The following is a 16,498-nucleotide window of genomic DNA, read 5'->3' on the forward strand; positions in this document are numbered from 1 at the left end:
ACAGAACTGAATATTGCAAGTTATTACAAACTTTATCTCTTAACTTTGAAATATTTTAGTTGTTAAACATTCTGCATATTTAATACCCGCTAAAATGTCAACCGTGCGTTTACCCACTTTGGGAACAGTATAATGCGATTACCACATGGTTCCATTTAGGAAGGTTCCGCTTTAGTCACAACTTCTCACTTTTAACTGGGTTTTTCATACTTGAACTGAAACAGACCTATTCCAAGTGTTATAGGAATAACTAATACCAAAAAAGGGAGACAAGGGAGCTATCAATTATGAGTGGACATAATGCCTGGAAATCCTTCTCCCTGTTTGAATCGGTCAAACTAATGAAGAAGTCACACTTCATTTAAGTAATGTGAACCATTTTTCTCCATAGTTTTGACTGTTCACAGCTGAGGGATCACATCTCTGGCCTGTCCCAGTTTCCTGTACCAGGAACTGACAGCGCTATAAAGCTGTACGCCTGGTGCAGAATTCACAGGGATTGCATTTGTCTGGAGGATAAGACTGGCACCTTGCTGCTGGACCCCAAACACTAGATATGGCGCTGAAGTCCTTTGAATGCTGTTCCCTGCTCTTTTTCCTCTTCCTTCCATTTTGCCTATGTCAGGAAGAATACTCGGAGGTGAGCGAGACCGTTATTGCAAACTTGACAATAGTAGTTGAAAACCATGAAGCTTCCAGGTATTTAAAGAGCGGAGAGACTGAAGCTGCAAACCACACAAGTGGGGTAAATTCCAGACCAACCGCAGCTGGCAAGACAGAAAAAGTACAAAAAAAGCCGAAAAGAAAAAAAATTGAAACTAAGGTGATAGAACAGCCAACCTCTGTTAGCATCCAGGTACACGGAACTGATTTTATATGCAAAGATAGTTATAGTCCTGGGGCAGTTTGGCTTTGCCTGGCTTAAACTGAAACAATTTGAATTGTAGGATAACAAACTTTAGTCAATTTGTTGTTAATGCTTATGTTTTGTTCATCTTGAAATTCCAATAAGTCTTTTGCTGAGAAGGAAAAGAGCAACAACTTTGTATATTAATTGCAAATTATCTTATTGATAATTGAAGTCTTCTAAGATCAAATAAAATCAACAAATAAAATCATTGATAAAATTGAACAATTAAATTGTTAATTAATTTTAATGAACTCATTATACAAGTACGATTGAACTACATACCTTTTCTGTTTGAAAAATAATGGGACAGCTAAATATTAAAGTTATGTTTTCCCTCTTAAGTAAGCTATTAAATTTGATACCCTGGTTAATGGTGTAAGTAGTTGAAATTTTGCTAAAAGTTTCAATTACAAATTATTGTTTATTCTCAGTCTCAATTTGAAAAGATTTATTGGTAACATGATGATGTGCAATGTTTATCTTATCAAATCAAACAATGAATGCTAAGAAAAAACGATAGAGACCTCTAATGGTGCTGGTGATTTTAATGATTTCTGCCAAGCTGCAGTCTATTTATTTTGCTGCTTAATTATGTTAATGGCAGTTTTGAATGATAATACAGGAATAATTTAGCACACAAAATTTTACGTTGAGCTGTGTTGTAAGTGCAGTTATTCCTGCAAATTAGGTTTAACTGTCAAAATGTAAAATGTCTTACGCATTTTGTATTAGGTGACAAATTGTACTGATATACTCCTTTTAACCAATACTATAATTTCTTGGTAACGAGAGGATTCTATCTCATTAAATAAAATGTTGCACTAATCACGGTATTAAACTTGAGCCTTCAAATTGGTCAGAATGCAATGGCTTGATTTTGTCCAAGCACATCAAAATAAGATTGAGAAAAGTCCATCTGTCCCTTATAAATATATTAGAGCTGGCTGTTTCAGTGCCATCTAGCAACATGTGGCAAGTCTGTTTTTGTTTGCATTCTTTAATACTCAACTTTTTAAGGATTTACATAATTTCATCTAACTGTTGTAATTCGGTTGGCAACTGGTTTATTATTGTCACATGTACGGAGATACAGTGAAAATTATTTTGCGTACTATTCGGGCAAATTGTACCTGATATCAATATAACAGGTAGGCAAAAGAGAACATACTGTAACTGGAATGCAGAATATAGTGCTACAGCTACAGGGATGGTGCAGATAGTGGCTGCGACGAGGCAGATTGAAATATCGGGAAGAACATTACTAGCATTTGAGAGGTCTATTCAAGATTCTGATAACAGCAGGGGAGAAGTTGATGGTGCAGGCTTTCAAGTGTTTTTATCTTCTGTCCGATGGGAGAGAGAAGAGGGAATTACCGGAGCGTAAGTAGTTCTTGATTATGTTGGCTGCTCTCCCGAGGCAGTGTGAAGTACAGATGAAGTTGATAGGGGAGAAGGTTGGTTTGTGTGATGCATTGATCTGTGTTCACAACTTTCCACTATAATTAACCCGGGTAATAGTTTTCCTCCGAGCACCATTGTCACAATGACTGCAGAGTTCAGTTACTTGGATAACGATAAACGTAAGTTCAACAGTGGTGTCTCCTTACTTGTGAATAAAAGCCTGGTCAAAAATCTGTCATAACTTTGTCCAAGACGAAGTTACAGTGCAGAAATATAACTATGAATCCTGCATTAATTCCACATCCCTCTATGCCCCCCTAATTCAAGTACCTGTCCATATACTTCTTCAATGTTGGTGCAGTACCTGCCTTCTCCACCTCTACGGCAATACATTCCGGATATTAACAACTGTTTGTGGGAAAAACTTGACAACTGCAGATCCTATGTTAAGCCTCCTCCCTCTCCGCTTGAACCCATTCCCTCTAGTTTTGGCCATCTGTATCATGGGAAACAGATTCTGGCTTTCTATACTATCTATGCCTTTCAATTATTTGGACCTCTATCATATCGCCTCTCAGCCTCCTGTCCTCCAGTTAAAACAGCCCTTGCCTGTCCAATCTCACCTGACAAATCAAGTCCTTCAATCCAGGAAATATCCTTGTGAAACTTTTTTGCATCCTCTCCAGCATAATCACTAACTGGATTGAGAATTGGCTTCATGAAAGGAAGCACAGGGTGATGGAGAAAGGGTGTTTTTGAACTGGAAGCCTGTGACGAGTGGTGTGCCTCAGAGATCGATGCTGCTTATTATATAAACAATATAGATGAGAATGTACAAGGCATGATTGGTAAGTTTATAGGTGACACCAAAATAGGTGGTATGGTAGAGAGTGAAGATGGTTATTAATCACAGCAAGATCTTGATCAGCTAGGCAAGTGGGCTGTGGAATGGCTAATGGAGTTTTATGAAGATAAATGCGAGTTTTGTGAAAGCACATTGCACTTTGGGAAGTCAAACCAGGGCAGGACCTTCACAGTGAATGGTATGGATCTGGAAAATGTTGTAGAACAGAAGGATGTTGGAGTACAAATACATTGTTCCCTGAAAGTGATATCACAACTGAAGTGGTGAAGAAGGCTTTTGGCATGCTAGCCTTTATTAGTCATGAAGTTGGAATTTTATGTCATAGTTGAATAGTTGTTGGGACATTATGTAACAGCTGTACAATACATTGGTGAGGCCACATTTAGAGTATTGTGTTAATTTTGGTCACCCTGCTGTGGGAAATATGTTGTTAAGTTGGAAAGAGTGCAGAGAAGAATCACAAAGATGTTGCAGGACTTGAGGGACTAAGCTATTGTAGAGGTTGGGCAGGCTAGGGCTTTATCCATAGTTGTGCAGGAGTCTGAGGGGGTGATCTTATAGAGGTGTATAAATTAGGCTGAGTGCTAGTTTTCTCAGGATAGTTGAATCAAGAAATCCTGGAATTGTCCCTAGAGTGTAGGATAGAACTAGTGTACGGGGTGATTGTTGATCAGCGTGGACTCAGCAAAGGCCTGTTTCCACATTGTATCTCTAAAAGCTAAAACTAAGAAATAGAGGGCATAGATTTAAGATAAGAATGGAAAGAGTATAGGAACCTGAGGGGCAATGTTTTCACACTGAGGATGGCGAGTTTATGAAACAAGCTGCCAGAGAAGTTCAGTTTAGTTTAATTTAGTTTAGTTTTGAGATACAGCATGGAAACAGGCCCTTCGGCCCACCGGGTCCGCACCGACCAGCAATCCCCGCACATTAACACTATCCTACACACACTAGGGACAATTTTTATATTTACCAAGCCAATTAACCTACATACCTGTACGTCTGTGGGAGTGTGGGAGGAAACTGAAGATCTCGGAGAAAACCTACGCAGGTTATGGGGAGAACGTAGAAACTCCTTACAGACAGCACCCGTAGTCGGGATCGAACCCGAATCTCCGGCACTGCATTCGCTGTAAGGAAGCAACTCTACCGCTGTGCCACCGTGCCGCCCCTGATCGAGGCAGGTACAATAACACCATGTAAAATACATTAGACAAATACATAGTTTACTCTAGTTTAGTTTAGAGATACAGCTCAGAAACAGACCCTTCAGCCCACTGAGTCCACTCTGACCCAGCGATCACCAATTCACACTAGTTTATGTTTTGTCACTTGCGCCTCCACTCCCTACACTAGGGACAATTAACGAGGGCAATTAACTTACATATCTGCACATCTTTGGGATGTAGGAGGAAACCAGAGCACTGAGGAAACTCACGTGGTCACAAGGAGAATGTGCAAACTCCACACAGACAGCACCCGAGGTCAGGGTTGATTATTGGTCATTATTGTACAAAAATTTGAAAGAAGAACAATTTGTTAATGAAGAAATATGAGACACCAGTCAAAATTATTTGATGGTCTGTGAGTATGAATGTTATGACTGTGTCCAGGGAACAGTGCACCATCAGGAGTTTGATCAATAATAGTTTAGAGAACTAATAAAAGTGCATCGTAAATAAAATCAAAGGATTAAGAAACAAGCAGATTAAAGATTGCGAAGGGGCGAGGTAATGTAGATGAATTAAATGTTAAATCAGGTACAGAATGAGAAATAGAGAGAAAGGATGTTTGGATTTAAACCCAGAGAAGGACTGTCTATGAAGAGAACTACTTAAAGATTTAGAATTTTTTAATTTCATTCAAAAATTCAGAAATCAAGTCAAGAATTAATTGCCATATGCACCAGAGCCATAACAATGGAATTCTTACTTGATGCAGTTTTATGGCACATTAAATTACAGGCACATGACACGACAAATGGTTTACAATAAATTATCAGTTATACTAGGTAAACCAGACCTTATTAGTGCAAGCAAGAATATCTAACTTTACAACAGAATCTTTTTTTTAAATTTTTTATTTTTTTATTTGTTTTATTAGAAGTAGACATATTATAAAGTATAGTTACATATTATAGTAAAAAAACTTTTCATATACATCAGTCATACATTATTAAAATTTTCAATTATCAATTACTTCTGCTTCTAGTGTTTTTATTTTTTATAGAAAGAGAGAGAAAGAGAGGGTAGAAAGTTACAAATTAAAAAAAAACCCAGAAAAACAGAGGAGGTGGAATGGGTTACCTGTAATACGTCAATGGAGATAGGTTCGTAGATTATAAAGTATAGCTTTTCATCTGATCCTAAGTTCAAGTTTCAGTTGGGTCCTCGTGCTGTGCCAATCTATCCCTTCAGATAGTTAATGAATGGAGCCCAGATTTTATCGAAAATATCTTGTTTGTCCATTAAGACAAGTCTAATTCTTTCTAAGTATAGGGTCTCTGACATTTCCGTAATCCACATATTAATTGTGGGGGTTGTAGGGCCTTTCCAAAATTTTAATATTAATTTTTTCCCGATTATTATACTGTTGTCGAGGAAATTTCTTTGGTTTGTTGTGAGTGTTAAACTTTGTTCTGATATTCCAAGTATTATTAATTTTGTGTCTGGGTCCAGTTTTGTATTAATAACTTCTGAAGCTATTTCAAAAATATCAGTCCAGAAATGTTTAAGTTTTATACAGTTTGCAAACGTATGTGTTAAATTAGCCACTAGATGTAGACATTTATCACAAATAGGAGAGATTTGTGGGAAGATTCTATTTAGTTTTATTTTAGAGTAGTGTAGTCTATGTAAGACCTTGAATTGTATTAAAGTATGTCTGGCATTTAATGAACATCGATGTATTTGTTGTAAACTTTCGTCCCACATATCTTTCGTTATAGGGTGACCTATTTCATTTTCCCATTTGTATCTATATGGTTCGGTCGGTGGGAACAGAATCTACATCATATGGGGTGACGGCCCAAAGAACAGAATTTAACTCTGACAAGTTTGAGGTGTTCACTTTGATGTGTCAAACCAGTTCAGGCCAAGTCACAGAACAGGAGGGATATTGAAAGTTGTGCCAGATAAACAATACTGCTCTCAACATTAGCAAGACCAAGAAGCTGATTTTTGATTTCAGGAAAGGAAAGCTGAGCGGACCATGCACCTGTCTTTGTCTGTAGCTTCACGTTCCTGGGCATGCACATCTCCAATGATCTGTCCTGGACCCAACATACTGATGCAAGTGCAAAGAAACCCCACCAATGCTTCTTCTTCTTCAAAGGTAGAAGAAGATCAAATGCTCAAACATGAAGTAGGTTGCAGCAAGTGGGCGAACGTTGCCTGTCCGTTATAGGTACTGACCTCCCCTACATCAAAGGGACCTACATGAAGTGCTGCCTGAATAACGCAGCTAATATTATCTAAGACCCACACCACTGTGGCCACGCTCTCATCTCACTACCACCAGGAAGAAGGTGCAGGAGCATGAGGATAATTATTTCCAGGTTCAAGAACAGCTTCTTCCCATCAACCTTCCAGTTCTTGAATCACCCCATATAACCCTAACCATAACCCTACCCCAACTCTCAACCACTAAGGGCTTCGCAATATTGTGAAGAAAGACACAAAATGCTGCAGTAACTCAGATCGGGATAGTGAAGAACAAAATGGCGGCGCACACAGTTGCAGCGGCTCGATGTCCTCCCGGTCAGTGCTTCGTGTTTTTTGTATATGTGTGCATGTTGTTTTGTGCCCTGTGTACTTACTGTCGGGCGAACAACGTCTACGGCCGGCAGGATCTTCTTAGGATTGGAGCCGGTCGCGAACGGGGGGTTACCGCCGAGTTTGTCCGCTCATACAAGATCCCGGCGGACATAGCGAGTAGCCCCGACTCCCCGTGGATCACCATCCCCGCGGGGAGGAGGCGAAGACGGCGCAGAGAGAGAAGGCAAAAGCGAGGTGGCAGGGCCGGCGAGCTGGCCAGGCTACGGAGGCAGCCACTCAAACCACCGCTTCCCAGCCTGGTTCTCACGAACGCCAGATCCCTCGCTAACAAGATGGATGAACTGAGGCTACAGACTGCAGCTAACAACGCTGTATCCTGTTGATCACGCAGACCTGGCTTCATTCTTTCACTCCGGACTCTGCTATCGAGCTAGCAGGCTACACAGCACAGCGTCATGACAGGAAAAGAGACTCTGGTAAGAGCAGAGGTGGAGGGCTCTGTGTGTACGTGAACAACACCTGGTGTACAAACACAGTGATTGTGGACAGTCACTGCTCCCCGAACCTGGAGTATGTGCATGTTAAATGCAGGCCCATTTATCTCCCTAGAGAGTTTACCGTCGTCATGATAACTGCTGTGTACACACCACCGGATGCTAATGCTAACTCGGCTATCGGACATTTGTATGGTAGCACTAGCAGTCAACAGAGCACATATCCTGACGGTGTTCACATCATAGCAGGGGACTTTAATCACGCGGACTTGAAGAAAATGCTTCCCAAATTCTACCAGCATGTTAAATGTGCTACAAGAGGAGCTAACACACTGGACAAGGTCTACTCCAACATCAAGCTGGGCTACAGGGCTAGACCACTACCACACCTGGGCCAGTCGGACCATATGTCACTGCTTTTAATTCCTGCATATGCCCCCCTCAGGAAAACCGCTCCTACCATCACAAAGACCATCACAACCTGGCCTGATGGTGCATCTCAGCAGCTGCAGGACTGCTTCGACAGGACCAACTGGGATGTGTTTGAACGCCAGGACCTGGAGGTGTTCACAGACAGTGTACTGTGTTACATTAAAAACTGCATGGACACTGTCACAGTGGACAAACGCATCCGGGTCTACCCCAACCAGAAGCCCTGGATGACCCGGGAGGTCCAGCGGCTGTTAAAAGAGAGGAACACCGCTTTTAGGTCTGGCGGTAGGGCTTTATACAGCACGGCCCGAGCTAACCTGAAGAGAGGCATCAGAGAGGCCAAATCAGACTACAGGAGGAAGATAGAGGACCACCTGGACAGTAACAACAGCAGGCAGGTGTGGCAGGGGATCCAGTATCTCACCAACTACAAGACCAACCTTGGAGCTGCTGAAGGTGACGCCTCGTTGGCAGAGGAGCTGAACCTCTTCTTTGCTCGCTTTGAAGTGGAGCCACCAGAGACAGCCACATCACACCACATGGTCCACAGCAGCCTAACCCTCAGGATAGAGGAGCATGAGGTGAGACGCACGCTGCGGGCCATCAATCCAAGGAAGGCTACTGGACCCGACGGCGTCTCTGGTCGCGTGCTGAGGGACTGCGCAGACCAGCTGGCTGGAGTCTGTACGAGGATTTTCAACCAGTCTCTGGCCCAGTCCACTGTTCCACCCTGTCTGAAGTCCTCCACCATAGTCCCCTTGCCCAAAAAACCCCACATCTCCAGCCTCAACGACTACCGGCCAGTCGCACTCACACCAGTGGTGATGAAGTGTTTCGAAAAACTGGTCCGGGGTCATATCACATCGCTCCTGCCCCGAAGCTTTGACCCCCACCAGTTTGTGTACAGAGCGAATAGATCTACAGAGGACGCTGTAGCCACAGCTCTCCATGCTGCACTGTCCCACCTGGAGCAGCGGGGGAGCTATGTGCGGATGCTCTTTGTGGACTACAGCTCTGCTTTTAACACCATCCTTCCCCACAAACTGGTGGACAAACTGGGGGACTTGGGACTTCTACACTCCACCTGCATGTGGATAAATAGCTTCCTGTCGGGTCGCAGCCAGAGTCAGAGTGGGCCATCACACATCCACGGCCCTCAGCCTCAGTACCGGCTCTCCACAGGGCTGCGTGCTGAGCCCCCAGCTCTACACCATCTACACACATGACTGCACCCCCGCCCACCACAGCAACACCATTGTCAAATTTGCGGATGACACTACGGTGGTGGGGCTCATCTCCGGGGGGGATGAGTACGCATACAGGGATGAGGTGGAGCAGCTGACAGTGTGGTGTGGAGAAAATAACCTGCTCCTCAACACCTTAAAGACAAAGGAAATAATAAAAGACTTCAGGAAGAATAAAACGGACATGGTACCATTAATTATCAGAGGGGACTGTGTGGAGAGGGTGGCGGATTTCCGCTTCCTGGGAATCCATATTGAGGAGGACCTGACGTGGAGCGTGAACACCTCTGCGCTGCTGAAAAAGGTCCAGCAGAGACTGCACTTCCTGAGGGTGCTCAGGAAGAACAACATAACTCAGAGACTGCTGCTGTCCTTTTATCGGTGCTCCATTGAAAGCATCCTAACATACTGTGTATGTGTATGGTACACCAGCTGCACAGCGGCTAAGAGGAAAGCGCTCCAGAGGGCCATTGGCAACGCCCAGAGGATTGTCGGCTGCCCTCTCCTTACCTTGGAGGACTTACACAGTTCCCGCTGCATCAAAAAATCCCAGAGTATTATAAAGGACATTTTCCACCCCGGACACTCCCTGTTTGAACTGTTGTCGTCAGGCAGACGGTACAGATCTACAAGGACAAGGACAAACAGACTTAAAAACAGTTTTTACCCCACTGCTATAAAGGCACTAAATGTAGCCGCCAAGGAACGCAGGGGCAATACATACTAAGGGACTGTGGTACACTGTGAAATCGACAGAAGGATGTAGGGTTGGGTGTTTATGCGTGCTATTTTCATGATATTTATTTTAGTTGTTTATCTTTTTTTAATATTTTACCTTGTATGTATCGTTAGCTTTTAGAAATGTTTGAATGGTGCACTGACTGGCTGACATTTTTAAATTTTGTTGTACATGGTTCATGTTACAATGACAATAAAGAAACTATTCTATTCTAAGAAGACTACTTAAGTAAAGAAACCATAATAGTGCAAATGTGTAGGAAGGAACTGCAGATGCTGGTCGACCGAAGATAGGCTCAAAATGCTGGAGTAACTCAGCAGGACAGGCAGTATCTCTGAAGAGAAGGAATAGGTGCCAGATATTTAGGCCCGGCCACAAACATCAAACAGGACTCATCCCACCCTGCCAACCACCTTTTCACTCTGCTGCCCTCTGGGAGGCGATACAGGTCTCTGAAGGCCCGCACTTGTAGACTAATTAACAGTTTCTACCCACATGCCATAAAAGAACTAAACTCAAATAGATAACACTGCGGGCAACACAGCACTATTCGTGGTGCAATATAATGCACAATATTTTATTATATTTCTATTATCTATTTATTAATTTAATTTTATTAATTTCATTTACTGATCTTGCCGGTATATGAGAGTCAATGGTTGTTTGTGTTTTTGTTCTTTTAATCTTTTATCCCGTGTCTTCTGTGTATACCACTGAAAGAGATGCAATGAAATTTCGTTGTACAGTTGTTGTGCAATGACAATAAACGTATTTGATTTATAACCATATAACCATATAACAATTGCAGCACGGAAACAGGCCATCTCGACCCTTCTAGTCCGTGCCGAACACATAATCTCCCCTAGTCCCATATACCTGCGCTCAGACCATAACCCTCCATTCCTTTCCCATCCATATAACTATCCAATTTATTTTTAAATGATAAAAACGAACCTGCCTCCACCACCTTCACTGGAAGCTCATTCCACACAGCTACCACTCTCTGAGTAAAGAAGTTCCCCCTCATGTTACCCCTAAACTTCAGTCCCTTAATTTCAAGTCATGTCCCCTTGTTTGAATCTTCCCTACTCTCAGTGGGAAAAGCTTTTCCACGTCAACTCTGTCTATCCCTCTCACCATTTTAAAAACCTCTATCAAGTCCCCCCTTAACCTTCTGCGCTCCAAAGAATAAAGCCCTAACTTGTTCAACCTTTCTCTGTAACTTAGTTGCTGAAACCCAGGCAACATTCTAGTAAATCTCCTCTGTACTCTCTCTATTTTGTTGACATCCTTCCTATAGTTAGGCGACCAAAATTGTACACCATACTCCAGAATTGGCCTCACCAATGCCTTGTACAATTTTAACATTACATCCCAACTTCTATACTCAATGCTCTGATTTATAAAGGCCAGCACACCAAAAGCTTTCTTTACCACCCTATCTACAAATCTATCAAATTTGATTTGATTTGAGGTGGCATTTTGGGTCGTAACCTTTCCTCAGACTGAGACCAAATCATCACCAATTCCTTCTCTTCAGAGATGCTGCCAGTCCCACAGAGTCAATCCAACATTTTGTGCATATCTTCGGTCAACCTGCATCTGCAGTTCCTTCCTACACATTTACACTATTCTGGTTGCTTTACATAAGTAGGTTTCTTTACGATCCCAATCTGATTTACTGAGAATAATTGATAATTGTTGTATATATTTTATTGCTGTGTCTAATGTGCCTGTAAAGCTGCAGCATGTAAGACTTCCATTTTTCTTTCATATCCAGTGCCTATGAAATTAATTGCCCTTGATCTTCATCTCTTTATAATGTAGAGGTAACTCATCAGTAAAAATCAATAACCAAGTGATATGTTCCATTCTTTCCTGAAAAGAATCATAACAAAGAAACTTGTTATCCTAAAATCAGATCCGCAGTAGCAGGTTAGTTTAAATTGTTGCTGTAGTAAACCTGCAAATTAAGAATACATTTTCTTTTTTTGAGGAACAACAGGAGGTTGTGGATAGGCCTCCTTCAGAATGTAGCCACTGCTGTTATCGGGGTGAGCCTGGTAATCGGGGCTGGCCAGGTCCACCTGGTCTATCTGGTATTCCAGGTGAGTTCTTCATTCTGCCTTTTTTTGTAACCTTATTCTCCAGTTATATGACATGATTTTCTTGGGGGTTGGTATGAATTCCACAAGAGAAAAGCTTGGGGGAACATCAAAAATGTGAAGCAAAAATCCCGCCACATTACTTTTTTTGACATGTCTGAGACTCTTATTTTCCCTTTTTCCACATTTCCTTATATGTCATATAATAAGGCAGCACACTGCCAAAATAGTCAGATTGTCCATTGCAACTTTTCAATGCAATACTTTAAATTGAAAAGCAAAAAAAAAACTAGCAGTGCTGAACATGCTCAGCATGTCAAGGGGCTTCTGTGGAGAGAGAAACAACATCAATGTTAAATGTCATCAGGAAGGTTAATTGAAGGTTAAATGTCATCAACCTATGAGGTTAGGTAGAGGCACAAGGAACTGCAAATACTGATTTAGAGACAAAGGGACAAAGTGCTGGAGTAACAATAGACAATAGACAATCGGTGCAGGAGTAGGCCATTCGGCCCTTCGAGCCAGCACCGCCATTCAATGTGATCATGGCTGATCATCCCCAATCAGTACCCCAGTACCAGTAATTTGGCAGGTCAGGCAGCGATTATGTTGAACATGGAAGGTAGACAAAAATGCTGGAGAAACTCAGCGGGTGAGGCAGCATCCATGGAGAGAAGGAAATCGGCGACGTTTTGGGTCGAGATTAATCAGGTCAGGACTCTTCTCAGGGACCTTGTCCAAGACGTGACCTAACCATGCATGAGCCATTGAGTTACTCCAGCCCTTTGTGAGGTTAAGTGCTTTTCTCAATATGTGTGCTGTTGGATCATTGAGGATATTCAGCATTTTCTGCATTTACATGCATCGGAAAGGTCTAGAAGGATATGGGTCAATGCAGTCCAATATGACTTGCTTAGATGGGTCATTTTGGTCAGCATGCATGACGTGGACAAAGGGCCTGTTTCTGTGCTATATGACTCCATGACTCTATCTGCAAACTGATTTCACAAATGTTTCCTGGCCAATATTCTTTTTAGCTGAAAAAGGACACAAAATTCTGGAGTATCCCAACGGGTCAGGCAGCATGTCTGGAGAACATGGATAGGTAACGTGAAGGGTTGGGACCCTTCTTTGGGAACTATTTATGCCCAGTCGGAAGAAGGGTCCAGACCCGATGTGTCACCTATCCATGTTCTCCAGAGATGTTGCCTGACCTGCTGAGTTACTCCAACACTTTGTGTCCTTTTGTGTAAACCAGCACCCGCAGTTCCTTGTTTCTACATTCATTTTAGTAACCTTTTTGTGCAAATTAAAGAATGAGAAGTGACATTGCAGTGAACCAGATATTTTTTTACAAAATTGACAGATAGAACAGAATATTCGCTACAGAATAGAACAATTATTGGAAACATGCACAAGGTACTCTGGCATTTGTGAAAAACAGAGTGTGCACCTTGAGCAGTGTAGTGTTAACGTGACTAGACTAGCAATCCAGCAACTTGATCTAATAGCATGAAATTGAATCTTACAATGCTTGCAATGGTAGCTTGAGGATTTTAATTTAAATTGCAAAAACTGGAAAAGCTGGTGCAGGATAAATGATCACAAAGGTGTCAAGCGTTTTGTGAAATATATTTGCATAGTTAAAATTCTCAGAAGGTCTGAATTGTATTCTAAATATGGGTGAGTTTAAACTGCCTTCTAAAGTGGCTTCTTAGATTCATCTGTTGCAGAAAGAAAATGTTTCTCAACCATGGATTGGCATAATATCACAGCCCATTCAGCAACACCACTCCAAGAATGGAACCTTTATTTTAATTATCACTAATTAATACAATTTAGATCAACGATTATCTTAAAATGAACAAGTTCAGTACTTGACAGTTATTCTATTATCCCTAGTAGCCTCTAGTGACCTCTAGTTAACAGTACTGATTGGAATAATCTGCTTATTTAACCAACAAAATGTACAGTATAATAATGATATTGTTATTTAACAGCTACTAGAGTTCAATGTTTCTGAATTTTACCTGTGTGATTGCACAAGGATAATCTAAGTAAAAATCAATGTGCGGGAGGAGTTCAGCTGGTCAGGTCTGCTTTGTGGAGGGAAATGGACAATGACGTTTTGGGTTGGAACCCTTCTTCAGACTGAATGCAATAAGGTGGAGAAAGCTGGAAACAAGAGGGGGTGAAGCAAATCCTGGCAAGTGATAGGTGGATACAGTTGCAGGGGGATGACAGCCAGGTGGGTGGAGTAAATGATAAAGGCTAGAGATGAAAAAGAGACAGGGTATTAGATAAGGAGGTCTCCACCACTCTCTGTGTAAAAATGTGCACCCGCTTCTCCATTAAACTTTCCCCTCTCACCCTATACCTATGGCCTCTAGTGCTGGACATTCCCACCGTGGGAAAAAATGTTCTGACTGTGTATCTATCTATGCCACTGTCTACCCTATCTGTGCCTTCCCTATCTACATTACTTGAAACTAAAGAATGCAATGTTAATATCTTTGGGTTGTAAAGTACCCAAGAGGAATTTGCGATGCTGTGCTTCCACTTTACATGTGACCTGTCTCTGGTAGTGGAGAAGGCCAAGGGCAGAAAGGTTAGTAGGAGAATGAGAAGAGGAGTTAATGTTTAGCATCCAGAGAGACACTTTGTTCAGCAACCAGTTAGTGACAGACAATAAAAGCTGAATGGGCCATTGACTTCTGCACCTGTAAATGAAGAAACTGAATTCATAACTTAGAAAGGCCCATTTATAGCCTCCCATATATTCTCCTTTGTATGTTATGTCCTCTAGTAACTTTCTATGAACAGGAAGATTTGGAGAAGATCTATAGAAACAGAGTTAGAACCTTGAAGCACATTAGAAATAAACTGTGCTAAAGATTACCAATCAAGAAATTACTTTCCAGATTTCCCATGAAATATTCCTCAATGGAAGATTGCAACATTTTACACCACTGTCTGTTGAAAAAGATTTAAGTGGGCAATTGAGAGAAAATAATGGGTGAGGAAAATAAGCAAAACCACAAAATGCTGGAAAAAATGCAGCAAGTGGAAAGCATTGCTCTGAGAGGGACAATCCAATAGACAGTTTCCCCAAAATCCACCACTTCACAATTGTCTAAGTTAGATTCCAACTGCCATTCCTCAGCCCGCTTTCTCTGTTGATTAATACCATGTTGTAACCTTAGACTAAACTACAATTTTCTGTTATCCATAAACTTACTAATCTTACTAATAAACTTACCTAAGCTCTTGTCCAAATCATTAATATATACGACAAACACCAAATACCCAGCACCGATCCCTATGGCACACCACTGGTCATAGGCATCCAATATTGAAACAACCCTCCACTCTCATTCTCCTAATACCAAGCCTATTTTGCATCCAAGTGCTTAGCTCATCGACGATCCCATTTGATAAAACCTTCTGAACCATCCTACCATGCAGGTCTTTATCTGAGGCTTTGTTGAAATCCATGCAGAGAATAACTTGCCCTTGTCAATCCTCATGGTCATCACTTCAAAAACCTCGATCAAATGTATAGATACTATTCCCCATGCTGGAAACTATGCTGACTAATTTAGCAGAGAGAGCATGTATCATCATCAACTAAATCACACTCCACTACATCTCTGCTCTTGAGGTTTACCCTCGTATTAGTTATTAGTCATTATTCTCTAAATGCAATTGATAGTAATGAAATAAAAGTAGGTTATTGGACTAAAGATTTTGGAATTAATAGGAAACCATGGAAACAATGGAAATAATGGGCTCCCAGGACGTGAGGGGGTGAAAGGAGACCTTGGAAATAAAGGCGGCATGGGACCCCGAGGAGAACGTGGGGTTCAAGGAATTAAAGGAATGAAGGGACAAGCTGGAATTCCTTCAGAACTCAAGGTTAGAATAGTAATACTTTGTTTGCATGAGAGTACCATGTTGCAGTTTAGCGTGAAACTAATGCCAAATATATTTCTGTCAATGTACAGCAAACTGCAAATTTAGCAATCAAACATACAATTAATCTTTCCTTCATGATGTTATTTGTTCTTTTCTGTATCAATAAGCAGTTTATTGCAAATACTCAAATATCACATTAATTTGTTCCACCAATTTTATTTGGCCATGCTTATTATTAGACCTGTTGTTATATTCGCCAACATGATCCCACCACCAATCATTTCTTCCCCTGTCGTCCCCATTCTGCATTTTGCAGGGACCTCCCTCTTTGCGACTTCTAGGGCCACTCTTCCATCGCCACTTACCTCTCCCCTCCTACACCACCTTCTCATGAAAGTGGAGGAGATGCAACATCCGTCCATTCTCCTCATCCCTACAAAATAATACCAGCTGAAGCAATGGTTTTCACCTGCACTTCTTCTGGGGGAATACTTTTAATGTCCACAATATGGCCTCCTCCACAATGGAGAACCCAAGAACACATTGGATCATTGTTCTGCGGTGCTGGAATGATCCCAATTTTTCCATGAATACCCCTTTACTTCTCAGTCTCACTA

The 16,498-nt window shown here is 41.7% G+C and overlaps 1 protein-coding gene across 6 annotated transcripts in view; it reads left to right on the forward strand.

The window, feature by feature from the left end:
• Positions 1 to 370: 370 nt before the first annotated feature.
• c1qtnf3 (C1q and TNF related 3) overlaps positions 371 to 16,498 on the forward strand; it is a 42,474-nt gene continuing 26,346 nt past the window's right edge. Inside the window, exons 1-3 of one of the 6 annotated variants that reach the window (XM_033032620.1) lie at positions 371 to 640; positions 11,858 to 11,969; positions 15,727 to 15,881. In XM_033032620.1, the coding sequence (XP_032888511.1) occupies positions 557 to 640; positions 11,858 to 11,969; positions 15,727 to 15,881 (351 nt within the window). In that variant the 5' untranslated portion in view covers positions 371 to 556. Of the gene's footprint in view, positions 857 to 11,857; positions 11,970 to 15,726; positions 15,882 to 16,498 lie in introns of all 6 variants that reach the window. The other 5 variants (XM_033032602.1, XM_033032611.1, XM_033032595.1 and 2 more) reach the window with 5 other exon arrangements.

Source organism: Amblyraja radiata, chromosome 1 (genome assembly GCF_010909765.2).
Source record: "Amblyraja radiata isolate CabotCenter1 chromosome 1, sAmbRad1.1.pri, whole genome shotgun sequence".
Taxonomy (NCBI): domain Eukaryota; kingdom Metazoa; phylum Chordata; class Chondrichthyes; order Rajiformes; family Rajidae; genus Amblyraja; species Amblyraja radiata.